Raw genomic sequence first — 22636 nt, forward strand, 5'->3', positions numbered from 1 at the left:
ATGCTTCTTTTTCCTTCCTTTTTCCAGTTTTGAAAAGGTTTTAGCCTAAAGCGTAGTGTTTTAAAATAAATTCATGGTGGAGGGGTACATGCGAGGCAAAACAGTCCCCAAATAAAACTTTATTTATTTATTTGTTTGTTTGTTTGTTTTACCATCATCAACATTCCATATAAAAACTCAAAAGACACATTTATGTCCACTGGTGGTTTTGGATAGTAAATAAAATGTACTGTAAATATATTTGTGTTGTAGACATAATGATCTCTTGTTCCCTTCACCACCACTGTAAAGAAATCTGAGGCTGAATCTCAAATGGTTCCCTGCTCCCTATGTAGGTAATGTAATAAAAACCTGGACAACAAATACTGCATTATATGTCTGATAGAAAGCCATTTGATGCACACCTCCATATTTAACCTTTTTTGCACAGTTTGGGTGGAAAAGCCATAGTTCCATGACTTACATAGAGCACTATATAGGGATTAGGGAGCCATTTGAGATTCAGCCCGAGTCTCTACAATGAAACATTTCACACCAAACCACTCTGAATGATTTTTAGACTGATTAATTGACTATTGACTGATTAATTGATTTGCCTCATTGGCTGATTTATACAGGAAAAAAAAATCCATGTTTTCCGTAAATCTTCCAGCCCTATTTTACCCACACCAACTAGACAGAGTGGGACTTTTATTTTGAAGACTCGTTGTTCACTCTGGTCTGATCAGAGATGTCTGACAGCGCAGAGTCTCCCACAGAAACACAGAAAGATGAGTCCTCCTCGCAGCAGAGCAGCGCAGATACGGGAGAAACAGGAGCGGCAGAGGAGAAGAAAAAGAGTAAGTTAAAGTTCCGAGGTCACCTAAAGCTGCTTATGCCCACAGAAACTCACATTAACGGCTCGGTTCTTCTGTAAAAACCGCCGTTGCTCACGCAGCTAGCCTGGGAGTTCCGCGACAGTTTGATTGACAGGACCGTGAGCCAATTAAATAACAGAGTGCCGCTTCTTTAGCCAATCAGTGAGCTGTATGGACTGTAAACTAACCGTGTAATCAGTTAGCTGTCAGGATAAAATGATGCAAAATATCATTTTTTTACACTTAATTTCAATGTGTTAAATAAACTGTGGCATTTCAGAAATGTTATTTTTTTATCTATCTAACGGGCACAGCTGAAAACAGCGAACCTTTTCCTTAATTTAACAGATTAAGTTAGTTAGCTGGCGCAGCTAACTTCATTTGAAGCCTATTCCCACAGTCGAGCAAAATCGATCCTCCTGTTTTTTGCAAATCAGTTTCATCACTGATGTTTGAATTTTGAGCCTGTATGGCTAAATCCCTTCAAAACAGTCCTACAGTTTGTTTATATGTTACTCTACGGTATCATTTGACCCTACTTGCCAACTAATTACCCACCAACAACTTAGAGATGACATTAAATGTATTCTGCTGTTTGCAGGTACCAGTTCTAGAGCCCTTTCTGGGGGGGTTAAATGGCTATTTTGGATGCAGGGGTCAGATATTCTACTGTATTATCACTTTCTAGCATGCATTCACAGATGTTTTGTGTTGATGACATCACATTGTGAATAAATCATTCTTGTGACTAAAAAGGTTTAATTCATTTTTCCAGAAGATCCTGTGGGCCCTGGGGTCAGTCTGGGTCAGTCTTATTTGGTAATTCTGTCTGGGTATTTTGTGACGTCAGTTTCCTCATCAGAGGATTATTCCTCATGCTCTGAATCGGCCAGTATTGTCCACTGTTTCAGACGGCACTTTTTCTGTTTTACTATCAGCATCTTGTAAATCATGGCCATCTTCTTGATCTGTCCTGCATACTTTGTTAGCCCCCTTTTACCCTGTTCATCAGTGGTCAGGACCCCCATGGACCCTCACAGAGCAGGTACTATTTGGGTGGTGGATCATTCTCAGCACTGCAGTAACACTGACGTGGTGGTGGTGTGTTAGTGCGTGTTGCGCTGGTCTGAGTGGATCAGACACAGCAGTGCTGCTGGAGTTTTTAAACACTGTGTCCACTCACTGTCCACTCTATTAGACACTCCTATCTTGTCAGTCCACCTTGTAGATGTAAAGTCAGAGACGATAGCTCATCTGCTGCTGCACAGTTTGTGTTGGTCATCCTCTAGTCCTTCATCAGTAGTCACAGGACGCTGCCCACAGGACGCTGTTGGCTGGATATTTTTGGTTGGTGGACTATTCTCAGTCCAGCAGAGACACTGAGGTGTTTAAAAACTCCAGCAGCACTGCTGTGTCTGATCCACTCAGACCAGCGCAACACGCACTAACACACCACCACCACGTCAGTGTTACTGCAGTGCTGAGAATGATCCACCACCCAAACAGTACCTGCTCTGTGAGGGTCCATGGGGGTCCTGACCACTGAAGAACAGGGTAAAAGGGGGCTAACAAAGTATCAGAGAAACAGATGGACTACAGTCTGTAACTGTAGAACTACAAAGTGCACCTATATAGTAAGTGGAGCTGATAAAATGGACACTGAGTGTAGAAACAAGGAGGTGGTCATAATGTTATGCCTGATCAGTTTATATTTGTGTATGAAGCTATGTTTTGATACGTGTGTGTATGTAGGTGTATATATGTTTTTTTTTTAAATGTACTGTCTGAAAGCTTGATTCAGTAATCTGCCAACACGTCCTGGAGGGGGAGGTGTGGAGGGAAAGGGGATGTTAGGTGTTCTTATGATTATGTGTATGCCAACATATAAGTTGAAAGACAGTAAAACAATTGTTCACACAAAAAAATAAAAAGTTCAGGTTTCAGAGGTAGACCTATAGACACCATGTGGAAGCTGGTTAGTCCTATTTCAGATTCAGATACGAGATCTTTAGTGTCCTTTATTGACCGTCAGGCATACCTACTTACCTCCATACACAGAGGCCTTCTTATGAATGTAATGATATAATTTAATAAATGACACTCACAGCAGGTGGAACACTGTGTGATGAAGAACATATTTCAGATGTGCTCTATGTTTATGTCTGCTGTGTCTCCTCTTTCAGTTGATGTGCTGTTGAAGGCGGTGGGAGACACGCCCATCATGAAGACCAAAAAGTGGGCGGTGGAGAGAGGGAGGACCGTTCAGTCGCTCGCCCAGTTCATCTCCCGCTTCCTTAAACTCGAGCCCAGTGAGCAGCTGGTACGAGACACGAGCAACTTCTTTTATTGCAGTTAGATTCTGGAAAGTTCAGGCTGTCTCCTGAAAGGGGAATTCCACCTGCTTTTCAGAATTCAATGGTCATTCACAGTTGTCTGATGTCTTTACAGTGGTGGTGATAGGAACCAGGGGTCGCCATGACTACAACACTAATATAGACATTTTATTTACTATCCAGAACCACCAGTGAACCTACATGAGTCTTCTGAGTTTATATGGGATGTTGATGATGGAAAATAGTGGAAAATCTGACAAAATAAGTTTTCTTTGGGGACTATTTTGCCTCACTATTTTGTATCCCTCCACCATGAACAGATTGTAAATACGTTTTAGGCCAAAATCTTCCTTTTAAAACTCTTGTAAAACAGTGTCTCAGTCATCAGGCAGTGAATTCATAACCATTTCATGTAGTAACTTTCTGTGAGGGAGCTTTTAGAGGTGGACGTCTGGTTCCTATCACCACCACTGTGAACAGTTCTGAATGACTTTGTTTACATCTTAACCATTTAATTGGGCAGAAATTGTGAAAAAGTGGATTTCCCATTTAGTTCCTAATAAATAGTAACAGATTATTAATTTAAGAATAAATTGGTCAGCTTGGTGAATTGTGACAAATTTTCTTAAAGTTCTATCCTCTTTTTTGCAGTTCATTTATGTCAATCAGTCATTCGCGCCATCACCAGATCAAGAAGTGGGTGTGCTTTTTGAGGTGAGTGTTATTCTGGGCTCCCTGTTCTGTTCCTGTCTACAGTGGGACAGTTGTTTTTGATCAGTAATTATGACCACATTCACGTTTTGATTGGTAGAGATAGGCAGTTCACAAACTAACTGTACACTAACAGTTCAAGTGAGGTGGGTGAATGCGTTCTGAAGCTCAGATACATTGACTTCTTTTTTTTGTTATATGTGACAGACACAAATGCTCAGCGTAAGGGTGGGCGATATGGCAGAAATATCATATTTAGAAATATCATATTATAATATTATAATAAATATATTATCAAATATCATAAAACCAGCCATTAAAACATCAGAGTAAAATGATTATTATTCAACATTTTACATCCTGTACCGCACTAAATCATAAGTCATAATTATGACATAGTACCTGATTAGTATGAGATTATAAGATTGTATGTCATAGTATCTCATTTTTATGACGTAAGTCATAATTATGAAGTAGTACCTGATTATTATGAGATTATAAGTCATAACTATAAGATTGAATGTCATAGTATGTCATAGTGATGTAGTACCTCACTATTACAAGATAGAAGGTCAAAATTTTTAAGTTGCTATGTAATAATTATGGGAAACTTTCTCATTATTATGACTTACTAAAGGACTTCATTCCCTTAATCCCCCAGTGGAGCCAGGCTTCCATAGATATGAGGCTTCTAAGCAGGACAGAAACCCTTGGAGAGCATTGTGGTCATACGGCATTGTGCTGATCTCACCAGTAGAGGGTGCTCTGGTTAAGGTTTCTGAGTCAGGCCCTCCTGGGATCAGCAGTGCCAGCATTGTGTCCGTCTGCACATTTTACTCAGTCTGTCTGCAAAGCAGCTACTGGTTAAGGCTGCTGTAGCTAACTAGGCTTACTGACTGTTTTCTAGCTAATGCTAAAACTTCAGCCTCAAAGGGGAATTCCACCAGCTTTTCAAAATTGCTGTATAATTCAGTGTGTGAGATGTAAACTCAGTGATTCAGAGTGGTTTGAGATGTATAAATTGAAATGAATGGTTAATTTAAAAAATTCTCTTAATAACTGTCAGTTTCTTTGTTGTTTTTCAGTGTTTCGGCAGTGACGGAAAACTCGTTCTGCATTACTGCAAGTCCCAAGCCTGGGGATGACCTTTCAGCCTTTCCACCTTTTGTACAGATGACCCGCCCCATTCACACATACATACTCATACACACATATACACCTTTGAAGGGGAATTCCACCCAGTTTTCAAAATTCAGTGTGTGAGATGTAAACAGAGAGATTTGGTGTGAAATGGTTCAGATGTCTTTACAGTGGTGGTGATAGGAACCAGGGGTCGCCATGACTACAACACAAATATAGACATTTTATTTACTATCCAGAACCACCAGTGAACCTACACGAGTCTTCTGAGTTTATATGGAATGTTGATGAAGGAAAATAGTGGAAAATCTGAAATAATATTTTCTTCTTTCTGTTTATTTTGCTTCAAAACACCCTGCATGTATCCCTCCACCATGAATTTAATGATATAAATATGTATTTTAGACCAAAATCTTCTCAAACATCATCATAGTGTCTCAGACATCAGGCAGTGAATTCATAACCATTTCATGTAGTAACTTTTTGCGAAGGAGCTTTTAGAGGTGGACGTCTGGTTCCTATCATAAACACTGTGAACAAATCTGACTCGGAATGACTTTGGAAATTTGAAACATTGGTGGAATTCCCCTTTCAGAAGTAAAGGTGCCAGATGGTTCTTGGCCTGGACATGCAGTTCTAGGAAACAAACTTTAATTGGTATAGAACCTTTTATGTTATGTTGAGGTTCTTTAAACGTCTAAACTTCTCAAGGGTTTAGAAGACTCCTCACACTTACTTGCAAAAATCGTTCTTTAAAGATTCTTTATGGAACCCAAAGTGGTTCTTTGGCTTCTAGGAACTCTGTGGCACCTTTATTTTTAAGACTGGACACACAGCTGTGCATGTGTCATTGTTTTTTTTTTTTTATTTTATGACTAATTGTTTGTTATATTTTGTCTTGATGTAAATAAATTATTGTGAAAATATGAAGTCACATTCCTTCTTTCATTTCTTGCTGGATATCCGAGTGTATGTCCAGATTTTTCCTTGTTTTTTTCCCCGGCATGCCGCTTGATTGCTGTAGTGGAGGATTGCGGAGGGTGATGTGTAATAATCACAGGAACGCCAAATACCTACAGGGTCAAATCCAGCTGGATTATTTGAGAAACAGGCAGCATGATTTCCCACATTGTGCAGTAATTACAGTGTCGTACGCTGTGGGGGGGGGTTGCAGGGTGGGCTCAGGATGGCGGTGTGAAAGAAGAAAAGATGGAGAAAGGGAGAGAGAGCACTAACAGATGGACTTAGGAAGGATTACACAAAAATCTGGGGTTGGACTGTGACACCAGTTCCCAAGGAGAGTGACAGAGAGAGAGAGAGAGAGAGTAAAAAGGAGGAGATTGGTGCAGAGATGGACAAAAACCTCAGAGGAAAGAGCTCACAGAGAGAGAGAGAGAGGATAAGGATGCTTAGCTGCAGGACTGAGGGCCATTTCTGCTCTTTCCCTAAAGATAATGAACAGAACTAAAGGATGGACTGGGACGGGAGCCGATCCGCCGCCTCACCTGCGCACCTGTGACTGAAGACGGAAGTTTACAGGTGAGAAAAAAAACAAATCGTATTACATACAGTTCAGTTTTAAAGATTCACATTATTTTATTCCAAATAACAAGCTGAAAAAGTGGATGCTGGTAAGATTATTACTTTCAGATTAACTATGCTTAAAGGGGAACTCCACCGATTGTTCAAAATTCTCCCCAAAGAGAACATACTTTTCAGATGTTCCTCTATTTTCCATCATCAACGTTCCATATGAAACTCAGAAGACTCGTGTAGGTTCACTGGTGGGTTTGGATAGTAAATAAAATGTCTATATTTGTGTTGTAGTCATAAATCCTCAGGGTATTTATAACCATTTCATGCAATAACTGTCTGTGAGGGAGCTTTTAGAGGTGGACGTCTGGTTCCTATCACCACCACTGTGAACAATTCTGACTCAATAAGTTTCTGTAGAACGGAGCGTTTCACACTAAACCACTCTGAATGACTCTGAAGCGTTTAATTATGCAGAAATTTGGAAATATTAGTGGAATTCCCCTTTAAAATGTGTGTAATCTTCAAACTTTATTCCACTGTAAGAAGTGCAGGAACTGGTTTGAGGTTAATATGAGATGTATATGTATATATACACACCGATCAGGCATAACAAAATGACCACCTCCTTGTTTCTATGCTCATTGTCCATTTTATCAGCTCCACTTACTATATAGGTGCACTTTGTAGTTCTACAGTTACAGACTGTAGTCCATCTGTTTCTCTGATACTTTGTTAGCCCCCTTTTACCCTGTTCTTCAGTGGTCAGGACCCCCATGGACCCTCACAGAGCAGGTACTATTTGGGTGGTGGATCATTCTCAGCACTGCAGTAACACTGATGTGGTGGTGGTGTGTTAGTGTGTGTTGTGCTGGTCTGAGTGGATCAGACACAGCAGTGCTGCTGCAGAAATGGAAATACATGTTTTTTCTTTAGACAGCAGCAATTTATACATTATCAGTCAAAAGTTTGGACACACCAAATTTTCTACATCGTAGGTTAATATTGAAGACATCAAAACTATGACAGAACACGTATGGAATTATGTAGTAAACAAAAAAGTGTTACACAGACCAGAATAGACACCTTTTGCTTTGATGACAGCTTTGCACACTCTTGGCATTCTTTCAGTCAGTCACAATGAATGAGGTGTCCAAACTTTTGACTGCTAATGTACATATCACTATTGTCTGTAGAAAACCTTGTATCTCCATTTTTGTCGTTTTTCAGTTTTTGACATTATTTAAAAATGTCTGTTGTTCTTCACATTGTATGTATATTTTATTAAGAATGGACCAAAGAAACTGGACTAAAATGACTTGGAAAGATGTCTGGTTCCATTGACTTGCATTAAAAGTGAAGTAGGTTTTTTCTTTTTCCTATAAAGTTACCATTATGGAGATACGAGGTTTTGTTCCGACAACAGTGATATGTAAAGTTACTTAAGAGGTAAATCTACATTTCAACATACAATATCAAGACATTATGTATGAACTTCTCGTGGGTTCATCCAGCTCTTTTCATCATATATTTTCTATATTGCTGAGGCCCAGTGCAGTCTAAATCACACCTACACCAACACTAACACTCAGATTCATACACACTACAAGTTAGACTGAAAGCAGGAGCTTAACCAATAATTTAATCAAAAACATAATCCTCACTTCCTCCTTCCCTCCGTTCCTGTTCCATTCCCACTGCATGGCAGTGTATGTGGTGTTATTACCGTGGATGGGACGCCTGTACTGTGTGCTCATTACATAAATGTTAATGAATGCCTTACTAAGTTAGCAAAAGTCCAGTTTAGGTGCTCTTTGTAGGTTTAAACTTACAGACTGTAGCCCATCTGTTGCTACTCATCCATCAATGGAAATGGACCATCATAGGACCAGTGCTGACCTGACATGACACTGACACGGTAGAGAAGGTCTAATGATTTCTATGGACTAAAAATACCCAGGATTTTTATTAAATAGAGTAATTATTATCGTCTTTAAACTCTGCAGTATTGTAGTAATACTCTTATTTCATATTTAATGGGAACTGAAGGGTTAAATTCCTGAAATGCCCAACAGAAAAATGTCCAATTCGGTTTACAATAGAAGAAAAAACATCACTCTAGTCCTTCTGGAGGTTCTAGATCCCATGTGTCATATACAAGGCAGGCCTGTGGTGCAATCCTACTTGGCCCACAAAATTATTTTAATGTTCTATTAGTATTAGCCCATTTCACCATGGGACTGCACTCAGTTCCCAACATGCACTGCAACATGATGTGTGCTCTCACCCCCTCCCCAGTAACGATCTATGGGAGTGCACCACAAAAACAACAAAAAGAAAAGATGCCAGGTGTCTAGTTCATACGGAGCCCCTAAGGGGCCGTGGTAAAAGTTAATGACATCGCGGTCCCTCGCAAAATATATGCTCATCAGACAGCAAGCAAACATAGAACCAGAGGTGCCCAACAACATTAGAGGTGCCTGTTTTTAGCATAGCTAACGTTAAAAGCTGTTTTCCCAGTTCGGCCAGTCTGAGCTGAGTTTATTCAGCTGTTGTTCTCTGCAGCCTCTGTAAATGTAGCTTTTACTGTATGAGGACCCTCAGCCTCAGTCTCAGTTTGAGTCACTAACAGAATCATGTTTGATTCTGAGAAGCGACACTATGTCTTTATATTTCAATCCAAAATCAACGTAAAATTCAATGAGCTGCTTCATCTCTGAGCTTAAGCAAAGCACAGCTTTTGCAAGCCAATGTAAACCGTTTGCATTGTAATGCAAAACATTTGCGAGGGAACACGTCATTCACTTTTTACAATTTTTTTAACCACGGCCCCTTAGGGGCACCTTAAGCTCAAGCGAATGGGCAGTTTTAAAAAACCTGCTGTACACTGGGGACATTTAAAGAGGTTTAACAGTGATCTGCAGCTAATTTAGTCTGTTGTTTATATAAAACATTATTTATTTATTTCTTCATTAATTTTATATCAAAAACTATTTTAAATTATTTTGAATTGTTCAAGTATTCAGTGCTGATTTTTTGCTGTTGTAGTTTTGGCATAACAAACAACGACCCGTTCAGATTGTGGCAAAATGTTAAGTAAAAATAAAATAAAAACACTGCCGGCCCATGGATTTGTTCAGATTTTTTTATAAGGCCCTTTTAGTGGTTGAGTTTGACACCCCTGTTCTAGATACATCACTGACTGTGAGCTGCAGTCTAAGCAGGTTCTGGTTAGCGGTGGCGGCTCTATGCCAGCTCAAAGAGTCACTGTAAAACTGATACAAGCTCAGATATTTGTTAATGTCTTTTACAAAAATGTCTGTGTTTAATCTAAAATGGCCAACGAATGTTCATGTGAATCGTCTTTAGCTTAGCGCTAGCATACAACTAGAATACCATAGTGGTGCTATCAGAAATTAGCATAATTGTAGAGGTGCTTTTTTTCCCGTTTTTGACAGAGTTTTGAACGTTTATTGCCCAAACTGGTGGGACTGGTATGAGTTTATCAGGTACATCAGTGCCACTGCTAGGTTAAGATTGGTCCACCACTCAAAAATATCCAGCTAAGAGTGACTGTGGTCAGAAACTGACCTGTGATGACAGATTAGAAGATGGTGAGCCCAAAGTGGGCTACAGTCTGTAACTGTACACCAGCAAGGTGGAGATACAAGAGCAGAGTTTCTGATAAAGTGGCCACATGTATGTAAACACCCCAGTGGTCCTACGATGGTCCAATTCTATTCATGGACAAGGTAGAGGGGGGCTCATAAACTGTGCAGCAGCAGAATGGCTACGGCCAGTAGCTGTAAACCTGTAATGGTAGGTGTTTCTGATAAAATGGCCAACGAGGGTAGCTACAAGATAGATATAATAATGAACTGGTACCAACGTAATTAATCACAATGTAGGCAGAAGCATTTTAGGGTGTATATGTCATTATTTGGCTGGTCAGAAAATGTGAAAAATGTTATAATGCAAGGATTTTAATGTCTATTTAATGCCTTTATTATGGAAACCATACTGACCTTGCCTGTTTTGAATTCATCATGGTTATGATGTCACGATCATACAGACATTTCCATACAACTGATCGTTCTGCCAACAGCTCTGCTCCCACTGAAGTGATAAAGAGTGTTGTTACTGCTTATTTCAAGTCCTAATGCTTTTTGAACGAAGGCAGCCAATCAGAATCAGAGGTCATACACATATTGGCGCAGGGGACCTCAGCTAGCCTGGTATATTAGCCATTATCTGATGTCATTATGACCTTCTGTCTGGCCTCTCGCCTCTTCCGCAGCAATGTTGGACCACATGCCTCGCCGCTCTCGCTCTCTTCTCTCTCTCTCTCTCACCTCCCTCGCCCTGGCTCTCTCCGTTCTGGCCTTCTGCACCTCCTACTGGTGTGAGGGAACGCACAAAGTGGTCAAACCGCTCTGCCTGTCGCCGGTCAAGATGAAGAACTGTGGCCAGAACAACAGTGAGCCTTACACTACAGGTGAGAGGCACTTATCATTTAGTGTACCTATTTATTTAATTTCTAGTCAAAACAGCCATTAAGTAAAAGACATATATCTGAGGAGGTTAGATATAAGATAATCGACTCATCCTAAAGCAGGAGTTTCCAAAACGATTAGAAGCTCCAGAGAAAACAGGGCTCCTAACAACCACCTGGAAGATCTGGTAGACCCCAAAACTGCCCCAAAAAGCTTTCATCTTTGAGAGAGAGGAGAAAATCAAGCTGCTTCAGATCTGAAAACATCCACAGGTGTTTCTGTCCATTCTTCCACTGTGAGAAGACGACTCAGCGCTGTGGGTCTGAAAGGATGTGTAGCTGATCAAGAAGAACCTCACTGAGAAAAGGAGACGGACACATCAAACAAAGAAGCTGAACAATGGACTGACCACCCCAGAGTCCAGACCTCAACACCACTGAATGTGTTTGATTACTTCAGAAAATCATCAACCAGCTTCTAAGACTGAACTTTGGAGGTGTGTCTGCAGATTCTTTGAGGAACTGAAAGTGAGTCTCCTGAAAAGAATGGAAGTTTTGTTTTTGTCAGCCGATGCTTAGTGATGCTCAATAACTTGTACTTAATGGTTATTTTGACTAGAAGAATATTTTTTTCCTGCCATTTCAGAGTTTTTTTTCCCACAGCAATGATATACAGGAGGGCTTGTGGGAGTGCTCCTCATCTTTTCCCTGAAGATCAGAAGCAGATTCAGTGGTTGGGATGTAAACAGAGTGATTCAGAGTGGTTTGGTGTGAAATGGTTCAGATGTCTTTACAGTGGTGGTGATAGGAACCAGGGGTCGCCATGACTACCACACAAATATAGACATTTTATTTACTATCCAGAACCACCAGTGAACCTACACGAGTCTTCTGAGTTTATATGGAATGTTGATGATGGGAAAATAGTGGAAAATCTGAAAAAATAATTTTTCTTTGGGGACTATTTTGCCTCACAACGGCCTGAATATCATGCATCCCTCCACCATGAATGGAGTTTAAGGACAAAATCTTCTCAAAACTATCATAAAACAGTGTCTCAGTCATCAGGCAGTGAATTCATAACCATTTCATGTAGTAACTTTCTGTGAGGGAGCGTTTAGAGGTGGGCGTCTGGTTCCTATCACCATCACTGTAAACAATTCTGAACCATTTCTCACCAAACCACTCTGAATCTCTCTGTTTACAACCATGGAAATATGCAGGAATTTTGAAAAATGGGTGGAATTTCCCTTTAAGACCTGAGTCTTGCACATGTTTTTGGTGGTGATCTCAACAGAGGCCTCTTAAAGCTCTTGTTGAATGACAGGTTGTGATGTGTCTCTTCATTATTCTCTCTCTCACTCTAGTACGCAAACTATAAGCCTGTTACAATGGATTTGTTCAAGATTGAGTTACTATCTCTGTCTCTCTCTCTCTCTCTCTCTCTCTCTCTCTCTGTCTCTCTTTCTCATGCACACACAGCTCGATTACCTGCTTTAACCTCCCACATTACACTGTGACATAAGTCAGTTCCTGTGTTTCATTCAGAAGCTGCAGTGGAACCAAACAGCACCTCAGAGAACCTCAAAAACTCTCTGGCTTTTCTAAAACACTCTTGGACTCGTGGCCAGAATAACAGAAACACATTAATTGTTAATAGAATGTATATATGATAAACAAAGCATACCTGTTTGCTTTGATAAAGGAAGTATAAGGTTTATAATAATTAAACCCGTTTTGTAGCTTATATGTTATTATTGTCCATTACATAACATCCACTTACTGTATTTATATGTAAAATGCATGTTTATATTCATATTTAAACAAAGCTGAAGAAATTAGAGAAGGAATTCAACGTGTTTCACTGATTACAGCCTTAAACTGTGTCGACCACATAAAATTATGAAATGTCCCCATAAAGATAGGAATCTCATCGTTTTAATGAGGAACTACACTGATCAACAAGCCACTGTCATAACAGAAGATGGACTAACAGACTGGCCCCACATCGGCAAAGGAGCAAGACGAGGCTGCCCACTGTCACCCCTTTCGTTTAACCTGTATCTGAACGTGTAATAAGAGGAGCAGGTCTGGAGGAAGATGATCGAGGATTCAGGATTGGTGGAAGAACCATCAACCTTCGATATGCGGATGATGCAACACTGATCTGAAGGCCATTATGAGGAATGTTAAAGGACAGAGTGAAAAGATGCTCAATATAAAGAAGACTGGGGTTGTGATGACAGAGGAAAGATCTAACTTCACCACTGATGGAGAAGATGGTGCACAGCTTTTGCCAACTCAGATCAATTGTTAGCAACTCAGGATCCAGCACTGAAGATATCAGCACTCAGCAGAACACAGATGAAGGAGCTTGAGAAGTGTCCAGGCTGTGGTTCTTTGTGGATGTGAAAGATGGACAGTAAACAAGCGAGACAGGAAAAACACTGATGTCTTGGACGGCAAAGAAAACAATCGGATCCAAGCCTCGTTTTTCACTCAAAGCCCAGATAACTGAGAAGAACCAGTTTATTAGAGGTCAACCATTATGCTTGGACGAGTTGAAGGCAAAAAAGAAAGAGGATGACCAGCTAAATGATGGATGGAGACAATCAGAGGAATCATGAACCAGCCAAACAGAAGACAGGACGTTCTGGAGAAACACCATCCATAGGGTCGTCAAGTCGGAATCGACTTGATGGAACTCGATAATAATCAATTAGCATTGTGCAAACTGCAGGCTGCAGGGTTTGTCAAGTTATGTAATCTATAACAGAGTCGATTATGTGGTTTCTGACACTGTATTACACGTTATTATTTATAAACAAGTCATGTCAGATTTTCTACATTGGGGGGAAGGGAGGGAAATCATGTATATTTCATTTGAGTTGTCATCACATAAAGCTACACTATGTATGTTTTTGTGATTTGGAGACCTCTCTGGTGGAAATGTGTAATTGCATGCAACATTTTTTAATGTGGGTTGTGATTTGGTCCCCTTCCCCAAGCGGATGAATCTGAGGATTGAAAGAGAATTGAAATGGAGTGGATTATCTACTATTGACTTCAGTATTTTGTTGATTTCAGCCTAAAAATTGAGCTGGTCCTTCTTTGTGAGCCTGTGCATATGACTGTAGTGCAATTAAGGCGTACAACATGGTGTGAAAAACTCCCGACGAGTATTTCAGGCTCACAGCAGAGCACAATCACCATAATTTAGCCTGTTTTTTATTCTCCTGATTCAGTATTGATACTTCGCACCATTAAGATGTGACATTTTGTTGTTGTATCTCTGCAGAAAGCCCCACCCCGGACCCCCGGGGGCCCTCCAATAGAACCATTTCGCCGAAGCGGAGGGAGGAACTGGCCAGGATTCGTCAGAGGCAGCTGGCCAACGCTGTGCATTACATCTGGGAGACGGGAGAGGACAAGTACATGTTCCGCTATTTCCACACGGGCTTCTGGGAGTCGTGCGAGAAACACGCTGACGGTGAGAGGAGTGAAAGCAGGGTGTTGGAATAGAGTGATGAAATACAGAGAAAGAGGAGCAGAGAGCCTGTAGTCTCTAAGGCTCTCTTACTTCAGACTGCAGGCAAATTTAAAAAGATTTACTTCTTAAATCAGACCTTTTGAGACGACTCTGTTATTTGCAAGTGATCAGATCAGATTTGTGTGTCCAGACATCACCAGTCTATCTGCATGGGTTGCCGTGGTAACGACGTAGGCGTCAGTAACTACGTGGCTACGCTGGTGATGCGGATTTCAAACATGGATGCAGGGAGAGATGGAGGAGCATCATCTCACCCTCCAAACTCTTCAGAATTCACTTCATAATCATGAATCTTTGGAGCTCTTCTTGAATCCCAGCACTTCATCACTCTGGATTTGACATTGAGTGCGTTTACATGCACTTAATGATCTGATAACTGCAGAAAATCAGATTTTGTCAGTGATCCGATCAACACGTTTACATTTGAGTAATCAGATGATGGTGAAACTCCAGGTCTACATGAGTCAGACAGTAATCAGATTTCTGCTTTACAACCAGCCAATAAACTCACAGAAGAAGACGTGATGTAAACGTAATGTAAAACTCAAACTTCATACGACGGCTTTTTTTAAACATCACAACACTTTACCTGAAAATATAAACAAACATCATCTGGAAGATGAAGAATATTTAAATCCTTTATTTCGTATTTGGTTTCAGCACCACTCCAATAGTGTTTTGCTGCATTTCGCGGCGATGCTGCTCGCTTATTTCTGGTGCCGCTGTCTGTTTTTGCACACGCGCAGACTGAGAAACCCGAAAGAAATCAGAGTAAGAGTTCACATGCACTGAGAAATCTGATTACTGAGCTAAAATCCAGCCTCTTTATCAGATTTCTTAATCGGATTTCTAGATCAGAGTATGGTGTTTACATGACCATTTGAATAATCAGATAACTGCAGAAATCTGATTATGATCAGGTTATTGAGTGCATGTAAACACACCTATTGTTGTTGTTTGTCATGTTGTGAGTGATGCAAAAGACACTTTGAAATCCGATATGAGTGTCCAGACTGAGACTCATCTGTAAAAATCCGATTGGAGTCACATTTCAAACCAGCTCCAAATGTGTGCTGGATTTTTGCTGTTCAGACTACCAAAAATTAATCTGGGTACAATCTGGATATGCCAAAAATCAGATTTGGTCTGTCAGTCTAAACAAGGCCTATGTTTTCAAAAAGTGGCACCTCAAGTGTTGTGTTGTTGCCAAGAGGCCTAAATCTTTGACCTCAGACAGTCGTATGCAATAGGTGGAATTACATGTCTTGTTGATTTTCTAAGTGAAAATAAGTGAACACATCCTCTACAGTGCACTTAAAGTAGACTTTAGCCCACAAGCTCTGTTTATTTGCTGAGTTTAAGATATAGGAAAACATAAAACATAAAACATAAAATGTGCCATGACTTTCGCACTTAATCTTTCCCCAATGTGTTAAATTCAGTAAATAAACAGTAACTGTGCACTGAAATATTTCAGTGTGTCTCTGTAGAGGATGTTATCTTATATTCACTTAGAAAATAAACAAAACATGCCATTTTACAGGGGCGCCCAAACTTTTGCATATGACTGTAACAATTTGATTTGATTCTGATTGTTTAGGAAACGGTTCAGTGTATCATGAAATCTCACCATGATTTGATCTGATTATTTTGATATGATTCTGATTTTTTATGACCAATCGTAAGGCAAATTATTCAGTAAATAAATGTAAATTTTGATTTTATTCATTATTTTTTTGTAAATATTGCTATATGCTTACAATTTACTGCTGAAAGCCAAAAATCTTAGATGCTCTTTGTATTATTTTATAAAGTAATTTGTACAGAGCAGATCACTGAAGAGACGCCATCTGTTTATAGTTTATAGCCCAGATTTGTGGAAAAATGGGTCGACTTTCAGTAGAAAAATTATAAGGGTTAAAATTACATCACCCATCTATTTGACTGGAAAGAAGACAGTTACAGCTCTCATACGATCCCCACCTTTAGAATGTAGCTTATGAAATATGAAAGTTACGAAGTGCGTTTTGGAACCACCGGTGGTTCCAAGGAGTTGAAGAGGTTAAGAACCCTTGAAGCACATATATTTTGAACTGCAGTAACAAACGTACTTTACATTACGGTTAATTATAAATACTGTTTTTAAGGGTGATTTTAAGAGTGAGAATTTGAGTACTCCAGTCAGTATATGAGGCATCATGACATGGTTCTTTAGATTGATGGATAATGTGCTGCAGATGGTTCTGCATAGCACCCAAAAGTGTTCTGCTATTGTTATGGTGTCAAGCTTGTAACACTAAAAGAACCCTTTTGGGTGCTATATAGAACCGTTTTGAAAAAGGTCCTGTATAGAATCATAAATGATTAAAGGGTTCTTTGCATCATGAAATGGTTCATCAGGTTGTTGAAGAATGTGCTGTATATGGTTCCATATAGAACCTATATGGAAATGGTTCTGTATAGCACACAATTGTTCTATTCTATTGTTAGGGTGTCAAACTTGTAACAATAGAAGAACCCTTTTGGGTGCTATATAGAACTCTTTTCAAAAAGGTCTTATATAGAACCATGAACACTCAAAGAACCCTTTGCATGATTAAAGGGTTCTTTGCATCATGAAATGGTTCTTCAGACTCATTGAGAATGTGCTCTATGTGGTTCTAAATAGAACCTTTTTGAAAATGGCTCTATATAGCACACAAAAGGATTTTTCTTGTTACATGTCAGACTTGTAACAATAGAAGAACCCTTTTTGGTGCTCTTTTGTAGAACTATTTCATGATGCAAAGAACACTTTATTCATGCAAAGGGTTCTTTGAGTGTTCATGGTTCTATATGGAACCATTTTCTTTGCTTAAGAACCCTTGAAGCACCATCTTTTTTGAGAGTGTAGGTAATAAAGACCTTCATTGTCATCTGCAGTGCATCTGCAGTCAGATGTGTTGGATCTGAAATGTCCAGGGTGGACGATGTCCAGGACCCAGACTGGACATATCTTCTGTAAGCCTTCATAGAAACAAGCTAAATATCGCAGTAACCCGGTTTTCTGTTGCTCTGCAGGGGAACGATGTCGCAGCTTCCTCGATTTAACCCCCGGAGAAACGCATGGTGAGGATATTGTGTGTCTGCGCAGACGTAAGCATGCATGCCTGAATATGCATGCATGTATGTGTCTACGTGTGCCTGTCCAAAAGTATCCAGATGCTCCTTCCTTTTAATGGATTTGACTATTTTAAAGGAATGTTTTCTCAGAAAATCAAATGTGCACAGATTAACACTCAACAATGTAGTCAATCAAATAAAACATGTTTGGAGTCCAACTTTGGCTTATTTAGTTTAGGAGCTGTGAGGCTAACATCGCTAACGAACACTGGAAGTCAATAGTCACCCAAATCTTAAATACATCCCCATTTTGTCTCTCAACCTGCTCAAATCGCATCCAGCTCTTCATTAAGGTGGTGCAGACTTGTTGATGTGGCTTAGGACACAGAATGACACACTTTGAGCTTTAAAAATGAACAGAACTTCTCCTGAATGCAAGTAACAACAGATGTTATGCCAATTTCTGCCTCCTTTTTGTGTGCATGGCATCGTGCAAACGTATGGATGCTTTCTGATTTATGTTGTTCCTTTTTATATAATGTGTTTAATCTTGAATGTAAGATATGTTGAAACAGAAATCATGAAGTCTGATTCTGCAGGGATGTTGCAATTTACCACAATACGTGTCATTAAAAAATAAAAGCATAAAATTTGTTCATTTTTATAGCTCACAGTAGTCATACTATGTCCTAGACCACATCTGTGCCACCTTAATGGAGACCTGGATGTGGTTTGAGTGAGTTGAGAGAAGTTTTGGGGATGTATTTCTATAGAAACGATTTGGGTGACTATTGACTTCTAGTGTTTGTTAGCCTTTTAGCACCAGTGCTAAAATAAAAAATTCAGAATTTGGCCACCAAACACGTCAACATCTGGATTAAGACAAAAATCACATAAGTGAACTATAGAAAGCGTGATTTGTGAATCCAGAAGTAATCATCTAACATCTCTAGACCTCACTAATGGTCTTGCGGCTGCCATCAAATCCTCACAGCAATGTTCCAACGTCTAGTGTAAAGACTTGCCAGAAGAGTTAAGGCTGTTATTGCAGCAAAGGGGGTCAAACTCCCTAAAAATACCCTTCATTTCAGAAGAAACGCTGGCGTCCACATACTTCTGGACATACAGTGTATGTATATGTGTGCCGATGCATGTGAAGCCTCCCTCGTTCTCACTCCCTCTCTCTGTTGAAGGTGTTCTCTGGTTGTCCATGGTTTCTGAGTTCATGTACATCAGTTTGTTGGGGATGGGCTTCCTGCTGATGTGGCTGGAGGTTCTGTGCTCACATAAAGAAATGCATGCGCTCAAAATCAATGCGTTCGCAGCCATATGCACTGTGCTGTCAGGTAGGAGGATAACCTGGCGCTCTGCAGGCCTAAAGATTGGAAATTGCAGTCGCTTCGAGTCACAGTAGGTGGTAATTCTCTCTGTTTCTCTCAGGCCTGATGGGGATGGTGGCCCACATGATGTACACGACAGTTTTCCAGCTGACGGTTATTGTTGGACCCAAAGACTGGAGGCCGCAGAGCTGGGACTACGGCTGGTCATTTGCGTGAGTTCCGTCAGTCCTGTCTTCATCATTCAATCCGCATTTTTCAAGCTTTCTGCATAATTCAGTGTGAGATGTAAACAGAGTGATTCAGAGTGGTTTGGTGTGAAATGGTTCAGATGTCTTTAAAGTGGTGGTCATAGGAACCAGGGGTCGCCATGACTACAACAGAAATATAGACATTTTATTTACTATCCAGAACCACCAGTGAACCTACACGAGTCTTCTGAGTTTATATGGAATGTTGATGATGGAAAATAGTGAAAAATCTGAAATAATAAGTTTTCTTTGGGGACTATTTTGCATCAAAGCGCTCTGCAGATTATGTATCCCTCCACCATGAATGGAGTTTAAGGCCAAAATCTTCTCATAACTATCATAAACAGTAAAACAGTGTCTCAGTCATCAGGGAGTGAATTCACAATCATTTCATGTAGTAACTTTCTGTGAGGGAGCTTTTAGAGGTGGACGTCTGGTTCCTATCACCACCACTGTGAACAGTTCTGACTCGGTAAATTTATCTAGAACAGAGCGTTTCACACCAAACCACTCTGAACAACTTTGTTTGCATCTTAACTGTTTACATGAAATGGTTATGTATTCACTGCCTGATGTCTGAGACATTGTTTTATGACAGCTTTGAGCAGAGTTTTAGCCTAAAACGCATGTTTTAAATCTACTCATGGTGGAGGGATACATGCAGGGCACTGTGAAGCAAAATAGTCCCCAAAGAAAACGTACTATTTACTCTATCTTCAGCCGCCGATTTAGACAACAGGTGTTCACATGGGACACACTGGACATTAGATTATGCAATTTCTGTTGTTTCTATTTCTATACATATATCTTAAGTTGTACATTTGTATTGCTCAATGTTATACTGTCTCCTAAACCACACTGACAAGTCTGCACCACCGTAATGAAGAGCTGAGTGCAGGCTGAGAGTTGTAATGAGATTGTATTTGCAGAAAAGATTTGGGTGACTATTGACTTCTAGTGTTTGTTAGCAAAGTTATCACCAGCGCTAAACTAAAGATGCAAAAGTTGGACACAAAACATGTCTTGGTGGAAAATTGTGCGAGTCTCTTAGAGATTACTTAACAAGTCATCACAGTTTGAGCCAAATGTGATGTTGATTGAATATATTGATGCTTAATGAATATAATAATTCATGACAGCGTATTCAACATTTTGCTTACGACGCTACACCAGTCCAGTATATTATGCTGTGTATGCGGTTAGGAGGTGTTATTAAGTGCCAATGATATCCACCATATACTCAGAAAAGCATGCTGTGATATAATATGATGTAATTTAGCATGATAACATTAACTTTGCGATACTGTATTATCACATTAGCCCCGTAGCTCCAGTGCAAAACTGAAGAAGCAGAACCAAACACGTCCCTGCTGACCATCAGGGGTTAACTGTTTAATCTCCGCTGCCCCTCAGGTTGGCGTGGGTGTCCTTTAGCTGCTGTATGGGCGCCGCCGTCCTCACCCTCAACTCCTACACCAAAACCATCATCGAGCTGCGGCACAGGCAGAGGCTTCGGCTGGAGGAGTCCCGGGCTGCCAGTCGCGCCCCGGCCTACGAGGAGGTGGTCCCAGGGGCCGGAGGGCCGGGGCTGTACTCCGTCAGCAGCCTGCTGCACTGTCCCAATGGCATGATGGACACGGTGTGGGCGGACGGCAGCATGGGAGTGGTGGGGGACGGCGATGTGCCCACGCTCGTGCTGGTGGGGGGATGCGGGCCGGAGGGCTGCGAGGACTGCGAGAGAGAGATGGACGAAATGGACGAGGCCATGGAGAGAGACAGGACAGACTCTCCTTGTTAAAGCCATAGTTTGGCCGAAAAATCAAATGTACACAGTTTCCTTTAGCCAAAGTGATCGGACAAGGCACACTGTAAAAATGAGATCTTAGCTATATCTAAGAAAACATCTTAAATCTGGCCAATATCTCTAATATTTGTCATTTATTTTTAAGAGTTAAGATCTAATATTTAAGATCTAAGACTTAAGATCTAAGATTTAAGATCTAATATTTGTCAAATGTTTTTAAGATTATTACAAGATTCTTCAACCTATTTCGAGATGTTTCTTACTTGTTTTATAAGTTTTTTCGTCTAGAAAATTGTCTTATTCCATTGGCAGATCATGTTCGTTATTTCAAGCCAAGCTATCTGCATTATTTCTTGAAACACGTAAAATGATCTGCCAGTGAATTAAGACAACTGCACTCGATAAAACTAATATATGGACTAGATTTAAGATGTTTTCACCTGCTAAGATATTTTTTGCAGTGCATGTTTGGCATCTGAAGGTTATTTCGTTTTAGCCCTGGAGCTAATGTAGCTAACAAGTAATGGAAACATGTACCACACCAGTTAGCATTGTGCTAACGGCACGGACTTACGTCACAGGGACCTTTCCAGCCTGAGAAAAACACATGAGCAGATTAAATTAGGGCCGCCAACTGTAATTCAGCGAATGGATAAAACCTTTAGTTTCCAATCTTACGAGCGTGATTGAACTGTGATTACTGTGGTGCTGTTTTCCTGCAGCTCACAGTGGCATCAGATTCAGTACGGCTTCAAATAACGAACCTTTCAACATGGAAACACCTTCACACACACACACACACACACACACACACACACATCATCTAAACCGCTTATCCTTCTGGGTCGCGTTGGGGTGGAAACACCTTCAGTCTGATGTAAATATAATGTTTAAACCAAAGAGGCCAAACAACTTGAAATTGTTGACCTGCATGTAGTTTGAATAGCAAGCATGCTAGCTAGCATACCACCCTGCTGAAAAGACCAGCGCAGACCAGTAAGAAGTCCACGCTGGTCTAAGCTGGTCTGTGCTGATTTATTCTGGTCACCCAGCTTGATCAGCATACCAGCATCCAACACACAACATATGCTTGTTTATGCTAGTCTAGAGCTGGTTCGGTGCTGGTTTAGCTGGTCACCCAGCTTGATCATGCTGGTTGACCAGCATGCCAGCATCCAAATCACAACATTTCCTGTTTTATGCTGGTCTAGAGCTGCTCTGGTGCTGGTTTAGCTGGTCACCCAGCATGGTCATACTGGTTGACCAGCATACCAGCATCCAAAACACAACATGTGCTCGTTTTGCCACCTATAATGCTCTATGCTGTTTTTCTAGCAGGGTGGCTACTTCTAGATACACTTCATGACAATTCAGGCATGTAATTAGCACCATGCTAAAGTTGTAGCTGAAGCTTTACTAAGTTACAGATCACATTCCTTTCAGCTGTATTAGCACGTGACCTAGCTAGCTAGCTTACTTGCTAACTCATTTGACTTATTAATCAAATCAGTTACTTTGCGCAGTAA

At 40.4% G+C, this 22636-nt stretch overlaps 2 protein-coding genes across 2 annotated transcripts; both read left to right on the forward strand.

The window, feature by feature from the left end:
- Positions 1–695: 695 nt before the first annotated feature.
- atg12 (ATG12 autophagy related 12 homolog (S. cerevisiae)) lies at positions 696–5230 on the forward strand. The gene is made up of 4 exons (XM_036579917.1): positions 696–839; positions 3041–3177; positions 3842–3904; positions 4987–5230. The coding sequence occupies exons 1-4, from the start codon at positions 731–733 to the stop codon at positions 5044–5046; spliced, it is 369 nt and encodes a 122-aa protein (XP_036435810.1). The 5' UTR covers positions 696–730; the 3' UTR covers positions 5047–5230.
- A 5643-nt stretch (positions 5231–10873) lies between these two features.
- si:ch211-149k23.9 (germ cell-specific gene 1-like protein) lies at positions 10874–21104 on the forward strand. Its single transcript, XM_036579932.1, has 6 exons — positions 10874–11069; positions 14365–14556; positions 17677–17724; positions 18912–19064; positions 19159–19270; positions 20720–21104. The coding sequence occupies exons 1-6, from the start codon at positions 10874–10876 to the stop codon at positions 21102–21104; spliced, it is 1086 nt and encodes a 361-aa protein (XP_036435825.1).
- Positions 21105–22636: the final 1532 nt, after the last annotated feature.

The sequence above is a fragment of the Colossoma macropomum genome, unplaced genomic scaffold, assembly GCF_904425465.1.
Source record: "Colossoma macropomum unplaced genomic scaffold, Colossoma_macropomum, whole genome shotgun sequence".
Taxonomy (NCBI): domain Eukaryota; kingdom Metazoa; phylum Chordata; class Actinopteri; order Characiformes; family Serrasalmidae; genus Colossoma; species Colossoma macropomum.